General features: G+C 35.0%; 1 protein-coding gene across 9 annotated transcripts in view; it reads right to left on the reverse strand.

The window, feature by feature from the left end:
* CEP128 (centrosomal protein 128) overlaps positions 1 to 17,615 on the reverse strand; it is a 182,382-nt gene that overhangs the window by 144,348 nt on the left and 20,419 nt on the right. For all 9 annotated transcript variants that reach the window (XM_087922081.1, XM_087922080.1, XM_087922079.1 and 6 more), the window contains exons 9-12: positions 16,421 to 16,507; positions 13,279 to 13,353; positions 9,641 to 9,773; positions 6,701 to 6,861 (exon numbers count right to left, since the gene is read on the reverse strand). In XM_087922081.1, coding sequence (XP_087778207.1) covers positions 6,701 to 6,861; positions 9,641 to 9,773; positions 13,279 to 13,353; positions 16,421 to 16,507 — 456 coding nt within the window. The remainder of the gene's footprint in view (positions 1 to 6,700; positions 6,862 to 9,640; positions 9,774 to 13,278; positions 13,354 to 16,420; positions 16,508 to 17,615) is intronic.

The following is a 17,615-nucleotide window of genomic DNA, read 5'->3' on the forward strand; positions in this document are numbered from 1 at the left end:
TTTACAAATGAAAGTTATTTAAAACATTAAAAAAAACTTAACAATTGTCTCACTTAGCAAAAGAAATGTTGGGCTCAATTTTGGTCATAAGTTGAGGATTATCTGTACTGCCTTGTTCCTTCTGGCTTGGCAATACAGGAACTGGTGAATAGAAAGATTACACCCCCCTCAAAAAAAAAATCATACTTTGTGTTAGTTCCAGACCCATCACCTTAATTTAAATCACCTTTAAAAATGATTAGATCTCGGCTGTTAGCATGACAGATTCTGACAGGCTATAGCAGGAGTGCCAAATGCATGGCCACACAGGCCGGATGCGTCATGTGCTGGCCCCATCTTTGCCTGATTTAGCGAAGGGGAAAAAGTCCCGATACATCACCGCCGTGACAATGTGACTTTGACACCCCTGGTCTATAGCATAAAAATCATTAAGTGTTGTCTGATGGCTGTCTATGCGAGCAGAAAGAACAAATTGATAGCTACAGAGCCCATTAAATTATTACAGAATTTTTCGGATCCAAGGTCTTTGAACTGTGGTGGTGCAATGGTTAGAATGCAGCACTGCAAACTACTTCTGCTGACTGCTGGCTGCCTGCAATTTGGCAGTTCAAATCTCACCAGGCTCACTCAGCCTTCCATCCTTCTAAGGTCAGTAAAATGAGGACCCAGATTGCTGGGGGCAACATGCTGACTCTGTAAACTGCTTAGAGGGCTGTAAAGCATCATGAAGCAGTATATTAAATGCTATTGCTATTATAAATACTTCCTCTAAGCTGGATAAATTATATTTTATGTGGGACATTTTTCTTGAACTGGCAACCTTCATAGGTTACATTGAGAAAGACACTAATTTACTTTTAGTAATAGCAAATAGTGGTGCTGAATTTCCATTATTGTGAAAGGGCTGGTATTTCAAATTTTTAAACCAACCCCACTGTACTTTATAATAAAATATAGTATATACATGGGGAGGGGGGAGAATATATTGTTGTTGTTGTGTTGCTAACCTTGTTTAATTGTGTCAGCATGTAAAATTTAATCACCTTTATCAAAAGTATTACCCAAAACAGCTGTCCAGGGTCTGACTGGTTTGTAAAGGTTTTAAGAATTTAGAACTAATGCAATTAGTTTTTGATATCAAAATGAGGTGATAGGCATAAAGTCAGAAGCATATATGACTGTTTCAGTATGAGGTTTTATAACTTTTATAAATTATCCAACTGTTTGTACTGTTTTCACAGATAAGACCTTTTTGAGAATAGATTTAGTAAATGGATTTTATGACTTTAGAGACAAAATAATATTTATGAACTCTCTATTCTTTCCTTTAGCAGAATGAAGCATCAGATTCACAATGTTTGAAAGTCTATAAAAGTAATCAATTTTTCCACAAAAATAAATAATGTAGAATTTCAAGTTTATTGCAAGCATTCCTGCATGCATATTTATCAGATGGGACTACTGTAAAATGGGATACTTACTACTGGGACTATGGTCACCAATCAAATGTATAATGGAGATGCATGCTATTCTTTAAAAAACATACATGAAAATACAACTGAAGCCTACAATATATCCTGCAGAGCTTCCTGACCAGATAAACTGAAACTTATTTTTAAAAAACCCTGGAAGTTCAACCATTTTGTACTACCTGGAAAGCCCGGAAAAAACACAACCTGATTTGCTGGTTGCTGAAGAGTAACTCCAATGATATAAAACTATTTGCAGAATATTTAAGGTTCTCTTTAGTGTCAGAAGTTACCTTTTTCAAATTATAGAGCTTTATTTGTTTAAAAGCACATGGAGCATTTTTTTTAAATTCAAACTGAAACTTGGCCTCTGTTCAGACATGCCTGGACACATATCCAGCATCCCCTTTATTAAGTGAGAGACAGGTTTGCTTCTGCATCGGCAAATTAATCAGAATGTGTTGGGATATAGAACCAATTTCTTCTTGCAAGGCATGCTGAGCATGCATCCAGAGAAATACTTCTGGATGTGCTTTGCAAATGTGCAGAATCCTATCACTGTGTGGAAACATACAAAGACACATAATAACCTTTCTCTGCATATGGCTGCAATCATTGTGAGGATACATCTCTGTGCAGTTGTAAACTTTGTACACAGGCATTTAATGGTTTTGTACCAGCTTTTATTATCTATTTAATGTATTTAATAGTAATATGATGATGATGATGATTATAGCATTTTTAAATTGTGCTCAAAAACAGGGTTTACTTCAAAACACAGTTTTTCAGCATGGTCTTCTCTGATGGGATTAGGCATTAGATCATATACAGTTGACATCTGTGCTATGTAGATTTTAATTATTTACTTTGATGATATTTCACTTATTAAAACTACAGATAAGCTCCCATCACGTTAGTATACAGTGTAATTACTAACAGCTAATTTATTCACTCATACTATAAACTAACTGTTGATAGGGCCCATATACTATACATAGCTCAGCAAGACAGTCAAGGATTTTTTTTGATAAAGCACAATTAAGAGAGGTTACCATCTCTGTTTTATTTAAAAATAGAAATGTTGTTAATTCTCTCCTAATGTTGCTTTGACTTATGTAAAAGACAGCTCTGAACACTTTCAGATGATGGAAAAGAACAGATTAAATCAGTAGCAACCATTGATGAGGGAATATTTGGAATCCTGATGAATACAAATGACTCATGAAGGTTAATGAAGTTCAGCATGAGTTTAAAAGAATAGAAGAAATATATTTGATATGTACAAGAACATTCTTCAATTTGTCCAGATAACTTTTCAAAGGTACATTAGTCAGAGCTAAATTAACTTTTTTAAATTGTCAATTATAAAATATCTCTTTCTTCCCCAATTATCACATATCCTTAGTCCTATTCAAGAAAAGTTCACACAATAAAGTAGACAAAAGTGAATGCCTCATCAGAAATATCAGTCTTTGCTTTTTATAAAGAAAAATAAAGACTTTAACCAAAACACAGAATTGCCTGAAGATTTTTCTGCAGGACTTTAAGATAGTTTGCATCCAATCTAGCCTGTGCCTGTATCTTGATTTTATTACTTTTCTTCCAGGAATTTCCCTCATTTATATTTTAGAATATAGATGGCTAAGATGAATTAAGCCTGCCCATTCCTATTATAATTCAGAATTGCACAAAACTACAACACTGAAAATGAAATAGGCTGACCCAATTAAAAAGTCTGTAACAAGATCAGCCCAATTCTCATTAGAGGTTTTGAACAAACCATAAATAAACCATGGCTGCTTTGCCTGGAGCAAGCTGAGAGATCCAGTCCACAGAATCTCAATTTTAAATCTGAACAGCTTGATTATTTTGGGCATCATATAAAATAAATTGATCAAGCCATTCTGAGGCAGATCCTAAACTTTTCCAATCATCCATCGAGCAAGTTTACTCATCTAACTCATTAACTCCATCTGGAAAAAGCAAAGAACAATATTACATTTGCATATGGAAACAGATTTGACGGAATGCTGTTTTACTGTTGCAGTTTTCAAATTTACAGTCTTTTATGGCCTAATGTTGCATCAAGAGTGAAATTATCCTCAAAGGATAATGACAGGAAGCAAAATCCAAATTGCATAATGGTAGAAGGGACTAGGTCTATGATTTCAAATTTAGAAAAAACAGGCTACCTGCTGTGAATATTTTTATCATCAAATCATTCAGTAAAATTCCCAGAAATTCTTTGGCAAATATAAAAAGTGGTCAGATCCCAAATTATATTCCTAAAAAAAAAATGTGTTTTCTTCTCATAAAGTATAGTAGTACCTTGGTATTCAACTGCTTTGAAACTCATGGACTTTGGTACTCAACACATTTTGACATGATCATTTTGGCGGGGTACTCAACGTTTGCTTGATAAGCTAGAACTTGTCATGTTGTGACTCACTACATTATTCCTTATGAGAAAAAACTGTTTGGTACTCATCGTTGTTGGTACTCATTGCATTTCCCAGAACCAATTAACAATGATACCTAAGTACCACTATAGCTTGACACCCTGGTTAAATACAAATGTCACTAGAATGCAATAGAAAGTGGGATAAGTTGTTTCAGATAGCTGTTGTATCTTCAAATTTCTTGTTAAATCTTGTTTGAAGGAGAATAAATATTTCATCATATTCAATTTTATTCCTTTAATGGGAAGCAAAATTTTAAGCAACCATGTTGTATCTTAACTGCTCTCCTACATGCTTATTTTATAGCTGTCTTTATTAGAATCGTATTCAATCAAATTGATTATTAAAAATGTCTTCTGAAGAAGCTATAGCTTCTGATACAATTGTGACTATAAGAATAATTTTTTTAATTTATTTTTATTTCTTTATTTTTAATTCTGCCTTTATTATTTTTATATTTAACTCAAGGCAGCAATCATACATAATACTCCTTCCTCTTCCTGTTTCTCCCACAATAACAACCGTGCAAGGTAAGTTGGGCAGAGAGAGAGTGACTGGCCTAAAGTCAGCTACCAAGTGTTTGTGCGTAAGGTGGGACTAGAATTCACAGTCTTCTGGTCCCTAGTCTGGTACCTTAGGCAAACTGGTATCAAGGAAATGAAATATTATCCTTATCTGCTATTTTTTATGCTCGTCAAATATGTTCAACTGAAACTCCTCTGAAATAATAGCTATGGCCAAATATATGCTTAAATTTACAATCAAATTTTAATAATTGTATAAGTATGGCATGATTATTACATGAGATTCATACTAATTGACAATCATAGTAAAAAATCAAAACAGCAATTATGTCAGTTTATCTATAATTTTAGTCATGTCTTCTAAAAAATGTTTTCTCTATGTCAGGGCTGGGAAATTAATTTTCCCAAGGGGCCACATGAGACTCTGCAATTGTTGTAGAGGACAGCCATTCCCCCTCCTGCCACAGGCCAGACAGGGACAGTCGACCACAGATCATGAAAAGCCCATGTATGTTCTGTGTCAACGGAATAAAGATATAAATCTATTTTGGAATTTGAAACATTCTTTTCATATATATGAGTAACCAAAGAGTACCCATTCAAGGACAATTGTTAGAAGTAATGCTTACAAAAATTGATACAATTTAAATAGTTTTGTTTTTTAGAACAAAACAGCCAAGACTACATGAAATGCAAAAAGAATAATCCCTTTGGCAGACTACTATTACATTTTATTGTTTAAAGCAAATACAGTGCCAAACAAATAATATGCACTTATCATTTAATATTGATTCAACTATCTACTAGAGTATTGTCAAATTCTTCACTTAGGTTAACATCCATCCTGTGGTTGGGAATTCAAAGCTAGCTGCAGACTTTGTTGTTTCTCTCTGTCATATAATACATGTGGGTATATGCATATTTATTTATTACTTATTTATTTATTTCTATCATGTTTATGTAGTGTATATAGTGTATATTCACATTCACCTATTTCTTTGAGAACTGTATGTAACGAAATTTCATTTTAATGTATGCTGATTAGTGTACATTTAAAGTGACAATAAAGTTATTCTAAGTCTAAGATCTGAAATCTTTTTATGACACCACAGCATACCAGCATCTCTCTGCTGAGCAACAAAGAGTTACCTTATGAAATAACAGTTCCCTATTTTTCTATCTTCTGACAAAGCAGCACAGAAATATTTCAAGTGAAATATTTCCCAATCTGATCACATCCATTTGCCCGAAATAATGAGGTCTGCAGTCCACTGCTCCTCTCCCATTTTTAAAATATTGTAGCACTAACCTCTGATTTACCTAAATGAAGCTAGCCAACAGTATCTCACTGATCATCATGTTATACCAAGTACTCAAATTAGACAACCTTCTCTTTCAAACCTCAAGAGGAAGAGGAAGTCAGTGAGAATCTCTCTGCGATTCTCCCAGTTTGTTTGAGTTAATCTTGCTCAGAAGCAAAATAAATTGCTCAAAGTTACCAGGAAAAGAAACTTAATTTGCTGCACATGTGGCTTGACAAGCAGGAAACTGTTCTGTCACTACATATTTTCTGCAGAATTGTGTTGGAGATTTTTTAATCTTGACTTTAGGTCACAGCTACTCAGAGGCTTGACCAAAGCTATATCTCTCACAAGTATCAACCGATTAAACATATGTCTTAAAACTGTATTTATTAGAGAATGGAAGAATTATGTTTTTATGGTTAAGAGTTTGGTAATTCCAGAAATTATACCCAGCAGCAGATAAGTTATACTTACAGCTACTGGAAGTAGCCTCCCATTCAAGTACTAACTAGAGCTGACCTTACTCTGCTTCTTCAAGATCAGCTGGATGCAGTGTCGGCTGTATTTTTTACAAATAAAAGCCTTCATATTTGGTATTGATGAGAACCACTACTTTCATTAAATGGCAGTCTTGCATAAGAACTATGTGCCATGCTACTCAACACCGTGGCAAGACTACAAATAAGGACCTATATGAATGAATGCTGTTCAGTATTGCTACTTGACCTGCCATCCAAATTCCCCAGAGATAGCAAAATAAATAACATGGAAAGGAAAAGAAGACAAGGCTAAAATCCAATATATTGGTTTCATCCACAGAATTATTTTTTATTTCTTTACAAGGGAAGCAATGATGACAATGTTTGTGAGGCAAACTTTAGCATAGAAAATCTCCCATTTGCAAAGTAAAAGCCCCTAAAGTTATAATGTAAGAAAAAGTTTACCTCTATTTGCATCACAAGCTGCAATTTCTCTTTGTCTTTGCGCTCAACACATCGCTGCAGCTCCTCTATCTCTGACATTACAGCACTGTGGTTTAATTGTGCTCTTAATTCCCAGATCTGTTTCTCCATTTCTTGCTTCTCTGGATCAGACCTCTCAACAACTGGAACACATGATACAATTTAGGATCAGACCAAACCAAAAGGGAAAACAAGGCTCCTTCTAAGCAGAATTTTTCTATGGAGCAATATAGTTAATGGAACATTTAAACATATGTTTCAACATATGCGTGCCTATACTCCATCAACTTGATTTCTTTTTAGTTTCATGCTATTGCCTCCTTTGAATGACATTTTGGAGCATAATGGAAAAACTGATTTGGGACACTGCAGATGGGGGAGTTGCCTTCCTCAGGAGCCATCTCTAACTCCAGGATAACAATTAGCTTTTTAAATATTCACATTCACCTAAGTCAGAAAAGTCAGAAAGAAGTCAGAAAAAAGGAGAAAGAGGTAGTACAATACATTAACAAAAGCAAGGCCTAGAACTTATCTCTGCTTTATGTTCCTCTAGGTGGAGACAGTCCAGGGAGATATTCCCAAGGAGGGATATTTTTAAACCTAATTTGAAAGAGGCATTGAAGACAAGATGAGAAAGAGCAAGCTTTTATCAATTAAGGATATATTTAGTTTTTTTTTAACCCACAGTTTCTGCTTGAGATCAAATCACAACTGAACTGAAATCAAGAAAGGAAGCAAAAAGAGAGCTTCTGGGCTGTGAGAAACATTTTTTTCAGCTAAATAGCAAAAGCCCAAATAGTGGTCCAGAGTTGATTAGCCCTTCTAAAGCCGCCCCGTTTCTCAATGAGGATGTTATCATTTTCATATATAGAAATATATAGTATAGATGTAGAACAGACAAAGATAAAGAAATAGGATTTTAAGATATAGTGCAGATAAATAACCATTTTTGATAAACCAGTAATTTCTGATAAAAATATCTGCACTCTCCTCCCTTCTCAGTGGCAGGACAGCATAGCTGCCAAAACCACAATGTTGGACAGGTGGGAGAGGAGGGAAGAAGATAAAATGTCTACCTGTGAGGTCTGCAGCCACAGGTCTCTCACAAGGAGCCAACAGAACAAACAGAAGCCCCAGAGGCCTGCTGCAAAGGAGGCAACAGGAAAGGAGGAGGGGGTACCTGCAGAAACTGGGGTTTGCAGGGCATTTTCCTTTCTTTCCTCAGACCTGATCTGAGATACCTTTTCCCCTTAGCTGGAACCCTCCTTTAAAGGAGAAGAAAAGGAAAGGGGCGCAACCAGGAACAATTCAGCAGAAAAGGCAAAGAAGCAGAAATAGCAAAAGGAACCAAAAGATAAAGGACCAAATGAACTCTGTAAAAAATGGAGCACACATCTACAAAGAGTGCCAGTACATATATAGTTGTATGTAAGAGAAATATAGAGATCAGCAATAGAGGAATATACAGTATAGTTATAGCACAGAGAAAGATAAAGAAATTGGATTTTAAGACATAGTGCAGATAAATAGCCTAAAGCAAATAGATGGTGGAACTACAATATACCTTTAACACCAAGGAATACTGATTTAGGAATAGGGAATTAGTATAAAATAGGAATAGGAATACGGCATCAATATAGATAGAATATTAATAGTAAGGTATTAGTTTTCTAAAATAGATGAAGGCATTTGTAATTTATAATTCCCTTTTTGTCCACTATTTTTCGTTTTGGTTTTTTTTTTAAATCTGCCATAGCCATGAAGGGAGATACAAAAACAAAGCAATTGTACTAGTTTCCAATCCTTTTGTGAAGTACCCACAACATACAATTTGCTGATTGTATTAAGCAAACAAATGGCTCTATGGTTCAGGGTCTGGACTATTTCCTTTGTTTTTTTTATAAAAAGAGATTATAGTGGCATGGTTCCAAACAATATAAAAATGTGCTCAGCTGCTAATATGGGTAAATAAGACAGCGAGCACTGGAGCCCACCATCCCTTGTTTTCCCTTTAGTAATTCTAGGGGGTAACATTTTCTGCAAGAGGTCTTTCAGGTTTTAGCTGTATAAAAAGGACCTTGACCTCAGCAAGCTAATCAGGAAGAACACTTCAAGAGTCAGCCAAAAATGGATTATCCAGTGATTCCATTGTGAAAATATTCTGGCAATAGTTTTCCCATGCCTCTCTAGTAGCTATTAACTAACCAAGCATGGTTTTTAAGCTTAGCAGTTGGAATTAAATTCTCCTCACCTGAATGAGACAGTCACAGCCACAATCCAGTTTTAGCAGATCTGACTGACTTCAGTTGCCTAGAATAAATCCTCACAGCAAGATTTAGGGAATCTAACTATACTGATCTGTTCAATGCCAAATGAAACAAAGGCTAAAATCTACCAAGCATAGTTGATTTATTGCTTCCATCTACTGCTGTATGAGATCTTAGAATGCAACCATACAACTCTTCCTGACATGAATAGCAAACAGAAGTCTCTTCCACAGCTCATACGTACGCTTTTACTTGCCTCTCAGCTTTTATTATATTCATACAACAGGAGATGCAAAAAGAGTAGAGAGCAAATTATGAGATACTAGCAGATTTCACAACGCTTCAGCATCCTGTAAGATATTAGCATTTTTCACTCATTTTTTAAATCTCAAATAGTTACAAAATATGTTTTCCATAACTTAAACTGGGTCTCCTTTATCTCTCAGTAACCAGGTTTTTTTTAATATCAGTGTCATGATTCCACAGCACCATTGTGGAGCAATGCGTAAAAATAAGTTGAGATGGTGAGCATTTACACACTCGTTTTTTAAAATGGTGCTGTCTATGTGATGTGGGTTTAGCATTATATATCGCTGCCCCTTGGAAAAATGTGGCTTACCATTCTAAGTACTAAAGGTAGAAGGAGAAGTCCTACCTCTTTGCTTCCTCCTGTCATCCTGCTGCTCATCTAGATGGCTTTGGTGATGCTTAGAAACCTGAGATATTTGACGTTGCAGAGTCAAACGGTCCTCTTCTGCTCTAAGAAGTTGGGAACGAAGATCTTCAATCTAACACACACACATACATATACACAGACAAGTGCCAGCTTTTTAAACAAGCTAGAAAATGATTTCAATCAAATCTGGCATTGTATCTTCATGGATGTGATCAAATCTTTAAAGGATACAAAGGCACAAGTAAAATGAGACTCTTATCTATCATCCATGAAATATAATTAGTAATAAATGAAATACATGCACCATTGATGAATATTCCATATTTATTTATTAAATTTGTTTGCCACCTATCTTGCTGTGGACTACTGTAGGCAGCTTACAATACCAAAAAGGGGGAAAAAAATGAAAGGAGTGTGAACAGAAGTAAAATAATAGAACCATAAAATAAACAATGAAAAAGAACACAATAAGAATATTCAATATAATAATAATATATCATGACATCATTAGACATTGATTTCTGCTGTAGCTATAGCATCTGATTTGAAATGTAAGAGAAGCAAATAGTGAAGAGCATGAATTAATCAATGAACTCAAATGAAAGAAATATACATTTACTGTATGTTTATGAACCTAAGAAAAAGGGAATGGATATAATTAATGTGAATGACAATGGTATAATGTTACAGACTGGAGGAACTGAAGATGTAGGTGTCCCAAAGATGCTTTTTCCAAAAGGCAATTGGATTGGATTTTTTTCTTTGAAAATGTTCCAGTTTTGAAGAAGTTTCTTGGATGAGAAACGAAACATTTTCAAAGAAAAAACCAAGTCCAATTGCCTTTTGGAAAAAGCACCTTTGGGACTAAAAAGGACTAAAATACTGTGTATGTCAGAAAGTATGGTTTTATATTATCTAGATAGTTCTGGTGCATATGAATACAGAAATTCATACAGTAGTAAAAATGTATATTATGCTCCCATTAACAGTAATTATGGAAAACTGGATGAGTTTGGGGTGGAAAATTACACCACTATCTGAATAAATGCAATCCAGAGGACAAATTTGTTCCAAGTGACATGAATGCATGGTGGGGACAAGATGAAAGAGTAAAGAAAAAGTGCCAGGATTCAGAGGGAAGAATGGAAGTTGGGAAAAATGTGGACATGGAAGAAAAGACATGAAAAAACCCTATCATGCTCCTGTTGAAATGAATATTTTTAAATGAAATGTTAAGTTGACATAAATGGTATATGGAAATTACTGTGGGATAACTCATGAGAAAATAAACATTTGAACACAGTGGAAATAGGAAATGTGTGGTAAACCAAGAAGAATCAGGATCGAGAAGAATGAAGGAGTGAATAATAAAAAATGTGGAAAAAATACACAAGTACAAGTAGTCCTCAACTTACAATCACAATTGGGCCAAAATTTCTGTTGTTAAGTGAGATATTTGTCAAGTGACTTTTGTCCCATTTTATGATCTATCTTGCCATAGTTGTTAAGCAAATCCTGCAATTAATAAGTTAGTAACCCAGTTGTTAAGTCAATCTGGCTTCCCCATTGACTTTGCTTGTCAAAAGGTTGCAAAGGTTGACCACATGACCTTGGGACACAGCAATGGTCATAAGTTGCCAAACATCTGAATTTTGATCACATGATCATGGGGAGATGCTACAAAGGTAGTAACTGTGAAAAATGGTCATAATGAACTTTCTCCAGTGCCATTGTAACTTTGAACAGTCACTAAATGAACTGTTGTAAATTGAGAGCTATCTGTATGAAAGAAGAATATTGAGATGGCTCAGTTATACAGACAAAATGGATGAAGATCAAACTGCAAAACAAGTATGTGAAGAAAGAATGGATGCTTTGAAAGAAAAGTCGTGATTGGGCAGAACTGAGGAGATTCTCAGAATCTTTTGTTTAAATAACAAAAGTCAATGCATGAATCGGTGCGTGGATGTGGTGGAAACAAAGATGAATTAGAAAGGTAAAGAGTATGTTATTATCTTATCTTCTGTTATTATTTTCTTTTGCTTGTTATTTCTTATTATTTTTATTTTATACTAAAATAAATCAGCCACAGAGTGGGATTGGCTCTTCCTGCTCTATACCATTTTCCTAATCAAAATAATTCTCATGTAGCTAGTGTTTTCCTGGAAGGTGGAAAATAAACATCAAATTGTTATCTATCTAATAATGATTATAAGCGCAATACATAAGTTTTGCAATGAAAAATGGAGGCGGAGGTTTAGTTGTGTTGCTAGAAAAACAAGAATTTACTAAAAAGAAATTAGATACTATAAGGAATTCATTTTCAAACTATAATTTCTTTGTGTGAAATGTAGCAAAGTATTACAACTTTACCATCCATGGGAAAAATGTCCAATGTGTTAATTTCTTTAATTATAAGACAGGATTTTTTGCATTTTTTTCAAAATGTATCATTTTTTTCAAAATGTATTTCTATATTAGGAAGCCTGAAGCTTTCAATTGGCACATTAATGTATCTTGAGCAATAAATAGAACATTTCAATCTGTATTATTTATTATGCTATTTTATTTTCAAACACATTAATCTACATTTTATATAATAGATACTGTGTATGGGTTTGAGAATATGCAAAAAAATAAGCAAACAAACAAAACAAAAACTCAAACCAATTAAGTTTATGAAAGCTTGTATATGACCAGACAGTCCACCTTTCTTAAAATACAGCTTGTTTTAACAGTGTCAATTAATGCAAAGAACAATTGAAATGTAGAATAACTCCAAGAAACAAATGCTTTGAATTGCAGCACACTAAAATGTTAGAAATTAAATGTGCAAATGGCACATGCACTGGTATTTTGTATGGTAGCTTTCTGCAAACCATTCTAGTCCAAATATGTAACAGATAACAGATAATCAGAGTTGGAAGGGACCTTGTGGGTCATCTAGTCCAACCCCCTGCCCAAGCAGGAGACCCTACACCATTTCTGACAAATGGCAGTCCAATCTCTCCTTGAAAGTCTCAAGTGATGGCGCTCCCACAACTTCTAAGGGCAAGCTGTTCCATTGGTTCTCACTGTCAGAAAATTTCTCCTTATTTCCAGGTTAAATCTCTCCTTGTTCAGTTTCCATTATTTCTTGTCTAGCCTACAGGCGCTTTAGAAAATAGCTTGACCCCTTCCTCCCTGTGGCAGCCCCTCAAATATTGGAAGTACAGTAGAGAACTATTGAAAATGGAATACAGAGAGCTGGTTCAAATCCCCATGTAGTCAGGAAACCAATTTGGTGATTTCAAATCAAATGCTCTCTCCTTTTAAAGAGTTCTATGCTGAAGGACAAAGATTCAAAATGCAAAATAAACTAAGTCCCTTTTTAGGGACAATTTCTTTAAAAAAGTGGAGAACATCTTTGGTTGGTTGGGGCCATCTCATAAAGCAAAAAAAGACCACCGTCTTCTGTTATATATTTCTTAGCTTTTTTTTTTTACATATTTCATTTTGTAATCTAACTTAGGACACAAGCTTCTGAACTTTTCCTTAACATATCTCCTCCCAACTACCTGCTGATGTTGATATAAATTTTATGAGATCCAAATATAGCCAACTGTTAAAAAAATTACCTGGTGGAGAAGAATTTCTCTACTACTTTCTGAATGATCCAGTTTCCTCTGGGAATGCTCCAAAACCTGTTCAAGCTTAATAGAATAAGAAACTATTTCATAGCTGGTAATGTTTGGGTTATATTAAGTGCCATATTTAAATAATGTAAAACAAAATTAAAATTTTATTTCTTACACAATACTACTTGCAATTCAAAAATGCTTTTTATCTCAGTGGTATCTTAAAGCAAATGATCTGTTTACAAACAGATCTATCTGTCTGTCTGTTTATCTACCTACCTACCTAATTTATTTGGTGCCTATCTTGTGGATTAGGAGATTCTGAACAGCATTTACTTTTCTTTAACATTCTATTACTTAATTAAGCTGTTAGAGCTCCCCTGCTACTGAATCTAATGCATTTTAAAGGTGGTTTAGTTCCTAGAAATCTCCCAGTCTTCCGGACAGGAGGGTGGGATATGAACAGCCAAAATTTCAACCCAGAATGCAGAATAGAAAAGAACATTGCATATGACTACCAACAATACAAAACAGAAAGTAAGTGCAATGCTCTTACAAAATGACTGAATTTTTTTTAAAAATGGCAACAGCACCTCTGGATTTATCTCCTATGATTTTAAAGGCACAATTCAAGACACTGAAGCCAAAACTTCAAATTGCTTGGATCTTATTTGTAACCACGAAGAACAAAATGTCCTCTTCCAATATTCTCTTTTGAATAGTATCTGGAAATAACAGTTGGTACAAACATGTGGCAGCCAAAATAATAAAGGCTGCTTTTTTTTCCTTTTTTTATTATTATTTATTGTTTTATCATAGAAAATAAAATACAAAATAGTAAAACAAACAAACAATATGAAACTAAACAAAACCATACATTCAACCCTAACAAAAACAACAAAGAAAAGAAGTACACACACACACACACACGCACGCACAAACACACAGAGGAAAAAGTGGTCAGTTAAATTTAACATTTAGTGTGTAGAATCCACCCTGACTGGATGTTGAAAAAAAATTAAAATAGATAGATAGATAGATAGATAGATAGATAGATAGATAGATAGATAGATAGATAGATAGATAGATACACACACACATACACACATTTACACACATACACACACACACACCATTGCCCAAAGAACAGTATTTTTGGTGATGATTCTTTGTAGTTCTCCCCAATGATATTTGGTTTGCTTTCTTCCACCAATTTTAATTCTTGCATGTATATACATAAATTTCAATTATTTAAGTTTCTTGGTTTTAATGATACATAACTGGTTTAAACCAAACTTAAGTTCAACTGATGTTCAAGTCATGTTCTGTTTGCAGCCTACCTATTACAGCTTAAATTTCCCTGAATGGAAATTTAAAACTGTGGAACCTCTCTTATATGAAGGTACAGATAATTATCAATGTTGTTCCACTTGTGCCACATTCAGATTCTATTGTTTAGACCAGTGATCACCAACCGGTGGGCCATGGCACACTGGTGGTCCGTGAGAAAATTTTGGTGGCCCACAGAGAAATGTCACCCCCAAAGCAATTAATCCAGGCTGCGTGGGAACACAAGACTGCGCCTCCCACATGGCCCGCGGGAACTCTTCCTGCCCACTCATTCCTTACCTGGCAAACTTGCCTGCTAAGTTGCTATTTTTCCTTTTTGGTTTTTTTTTTGACCATCAGCTATTCTGCTGTGCCAGGAGATTTAGATTAGCTAGAAAGCAGGAAATTGTTGGATTTCTTGCTTTCTAGCTAATCTAAAAGCAGAGCTGAACCCGAAGCTTCTATTATTCAGTGCAGACTCAGGGAGCCAACGGCAGAAACACAGATCTCTAAGTGGATCTGTGATTCTGTGAGCAACTCAATCTGCTTGCTTGCTCTGCCTGATTTTGAGTAAATGTTGCTCTTTTTTAATTAAAAAAAATCAATATTTACATACATGGTGTGTTGTGAGTTAATTTTGTGAGTTTGCTTGCTAGCAAATTTTATGGGTTTGCTTGCAAGCAAATTTTATGTGACAGGCTCAGGTAGCTGATGGCAGAAATATAGATCTCTTAAGTGAATCTGTGATTCTGTGAGCAACTCAATCTGCCTGCCTGCTTTGCCTGATTTTGGATAAAAGTTGCTCTTTTTTTAAAAAAAAATCAATATTTACATAAATATTTATAATATTTACATACAAGCCATGCCCAGCCAGTCACATGACCAGCAAGTCACACCCACAAATTAGGCCGCACCCACAGAACCAGTTATTAAGAAATTTGAATCCCACCCCTTCCTGTGTGTGTGCGTGCGTGTGTGTGTGTGTATGTGTGTGAGAGAGAGACAGAGAGAGCAAGAGAGAGAGAGGTTAGATCAGATCTCTCTCTCTCTCTTTATCTCTCACCAATGTCAGCAAGCCACCGTCAGTCAAAATTCATATTAGTGGTCCCTGGAATTTAAAATTATGAGTTTGGTGGTCCCTGAGGTCCAAAAGGTTGGCGACCCCTGGTTTAGACAATAAACAAAGGGTTTTCTTTTTTAAAAAGTTGCAATATTTAGGATTGAAAACCATGAGAAAAGGAGTATATTTTGTCCTGTTTAGAGTGCCTTTCATGAAAAATGTTGTGAACTAGGTTTGAGAGATAATTTCAGTCTGAAGCTCAATTTCTCAGTTCAAATCCCCTTTATAAGCAGAATTTGATGATGAAGATGGGGCGACAAACAGCAAGATCCACCATAATTCTGACTACACTTCATTAGCTGATTGGTGAATGCTTGCCAGGGGATAATTATTCTACTTGGAGAGATCTCCCTGCGTAATTTAGAATTATGATCATCCAAAGTTCTGTTGGGAGCTTATATTAGTAGAACAGATGCTCCATGCATACTATCATCATCAGGCTGAACACATGGCTTAACATTCCAATATGCGCAAAAATCCCTTCCATATAGAAATCCAGCATATGATGAGGAATGGTTTCAGATCAGTTTCCCTCCCTTTCCCTTTCTATATTTTAAGACTTTTTATATTTTAACATGAAAAACATAAACCACAACTATGCTATCTGACAGTTCATGCACCTTTTTTTCTTAATCACACAGGGAAAAATCACTAAAGATACAACATCACTACAATAGAATTTTTAAATCTTACTTTGCTCTTTTCATCTTCCATTTTTGCAATTCTATTTTTCAAGACAATTTCTGCTCCATTGGCTTTAGCATCTTGTTGCTTTAAAGCCTTGAAAGAAAGAAAAAAGAGATGTAGGATTCAAGGGAATAATTAATGTATAAATATGCTAAACAATATTTACCTAGTTCTCTTTTGTCCGATGATACATATGAACTTTATGTATTGTATACCGTTCAAAAATAAAAACTGATTCTAACATATACTAATCTGTGAATATCTCTGGTCCAAACATTGAATTAAATTTCACTGAAGACCTGTTTTTATTTTTTATCAGAGGATACCAACCATCGTACAGTATGGTACAGAGCCTATGCTTCATGCACGGAACTACAATTCTTTATAAAGAGACATGAATTGCAAGGAATTGCACAAATATTGATTCCATCAGAGGATGATAGCTAAACTTGAACCAGGCAATGAGGAAGTGTCACTTGATGCCTCCCATAAGGAGGTCCCTGAGACTCCAGTTCTCTTTCATGAGCCTTTTTGTAGGTAAAGCAACTATAAATGCTTTAGCTTCCATAGAAGCTCTCTTCAATTTCAGACCCAAGCCAGATAAAGAAGATAAGGCATTAACTCTTTATGTATCTGTACATTCAAAATCATCTTTTTAATCCATTGCTCTTCTTTCCAAAACACAGAAGTGTTAGATCTCTATATAGCTGGTATTCCTGAGGAAAATAGCAGACGGAGAGAGACATAATATTGCCAATTGTGCAAAAGCTGTCCAACTCTGACATTCAGCTTTAAGCCACTTACCATTGTTATATACGCCACGGGGGAGAAGAACTATAAAATTGCCACATAATTTATGGTTCCACTTCATAGCTTTTTTAGATGTTTAGTCAAAAACCTTAACAGTTTGTGGAGATAGGAAAAACATACCCAACCAGAAGAGCTATACAAGTTCTTACAATAATGTATTAAACCTTAATGCTCAGTTCTTGGTGACTTGCCAAGGAGAAAAACCTGCAAGATACTAATATAAGTTCTTCATGTATAACCCCGCCCTGAGAAAACTTTAACAACCACATATACAGGTTGAACTCAACAAAGAGATGGGTTTGTACTATTGTAGCCCTCACTGTTATGATTTTATGGAAGATTATAAATATTTGGTTACACCAGAAGATATTTTGAATTGACTATTGCAATC

The sequence above is a fragment of the Pseudonaja textilis genome, chromosome 1, assembly GCF_049901715.1.
Source record: "Pseudonaja textilis isolate UNSWEBS1 chromosome 1, rPseTex1.2, whole genome shotgun sequence".
Classification (NCBI taxonomy): Eukaryota; Metazoa; Chordata; class Lepidosauria; order Squamata; family Elapidae; genus Pseudonaja; species Pseudonaja textilis.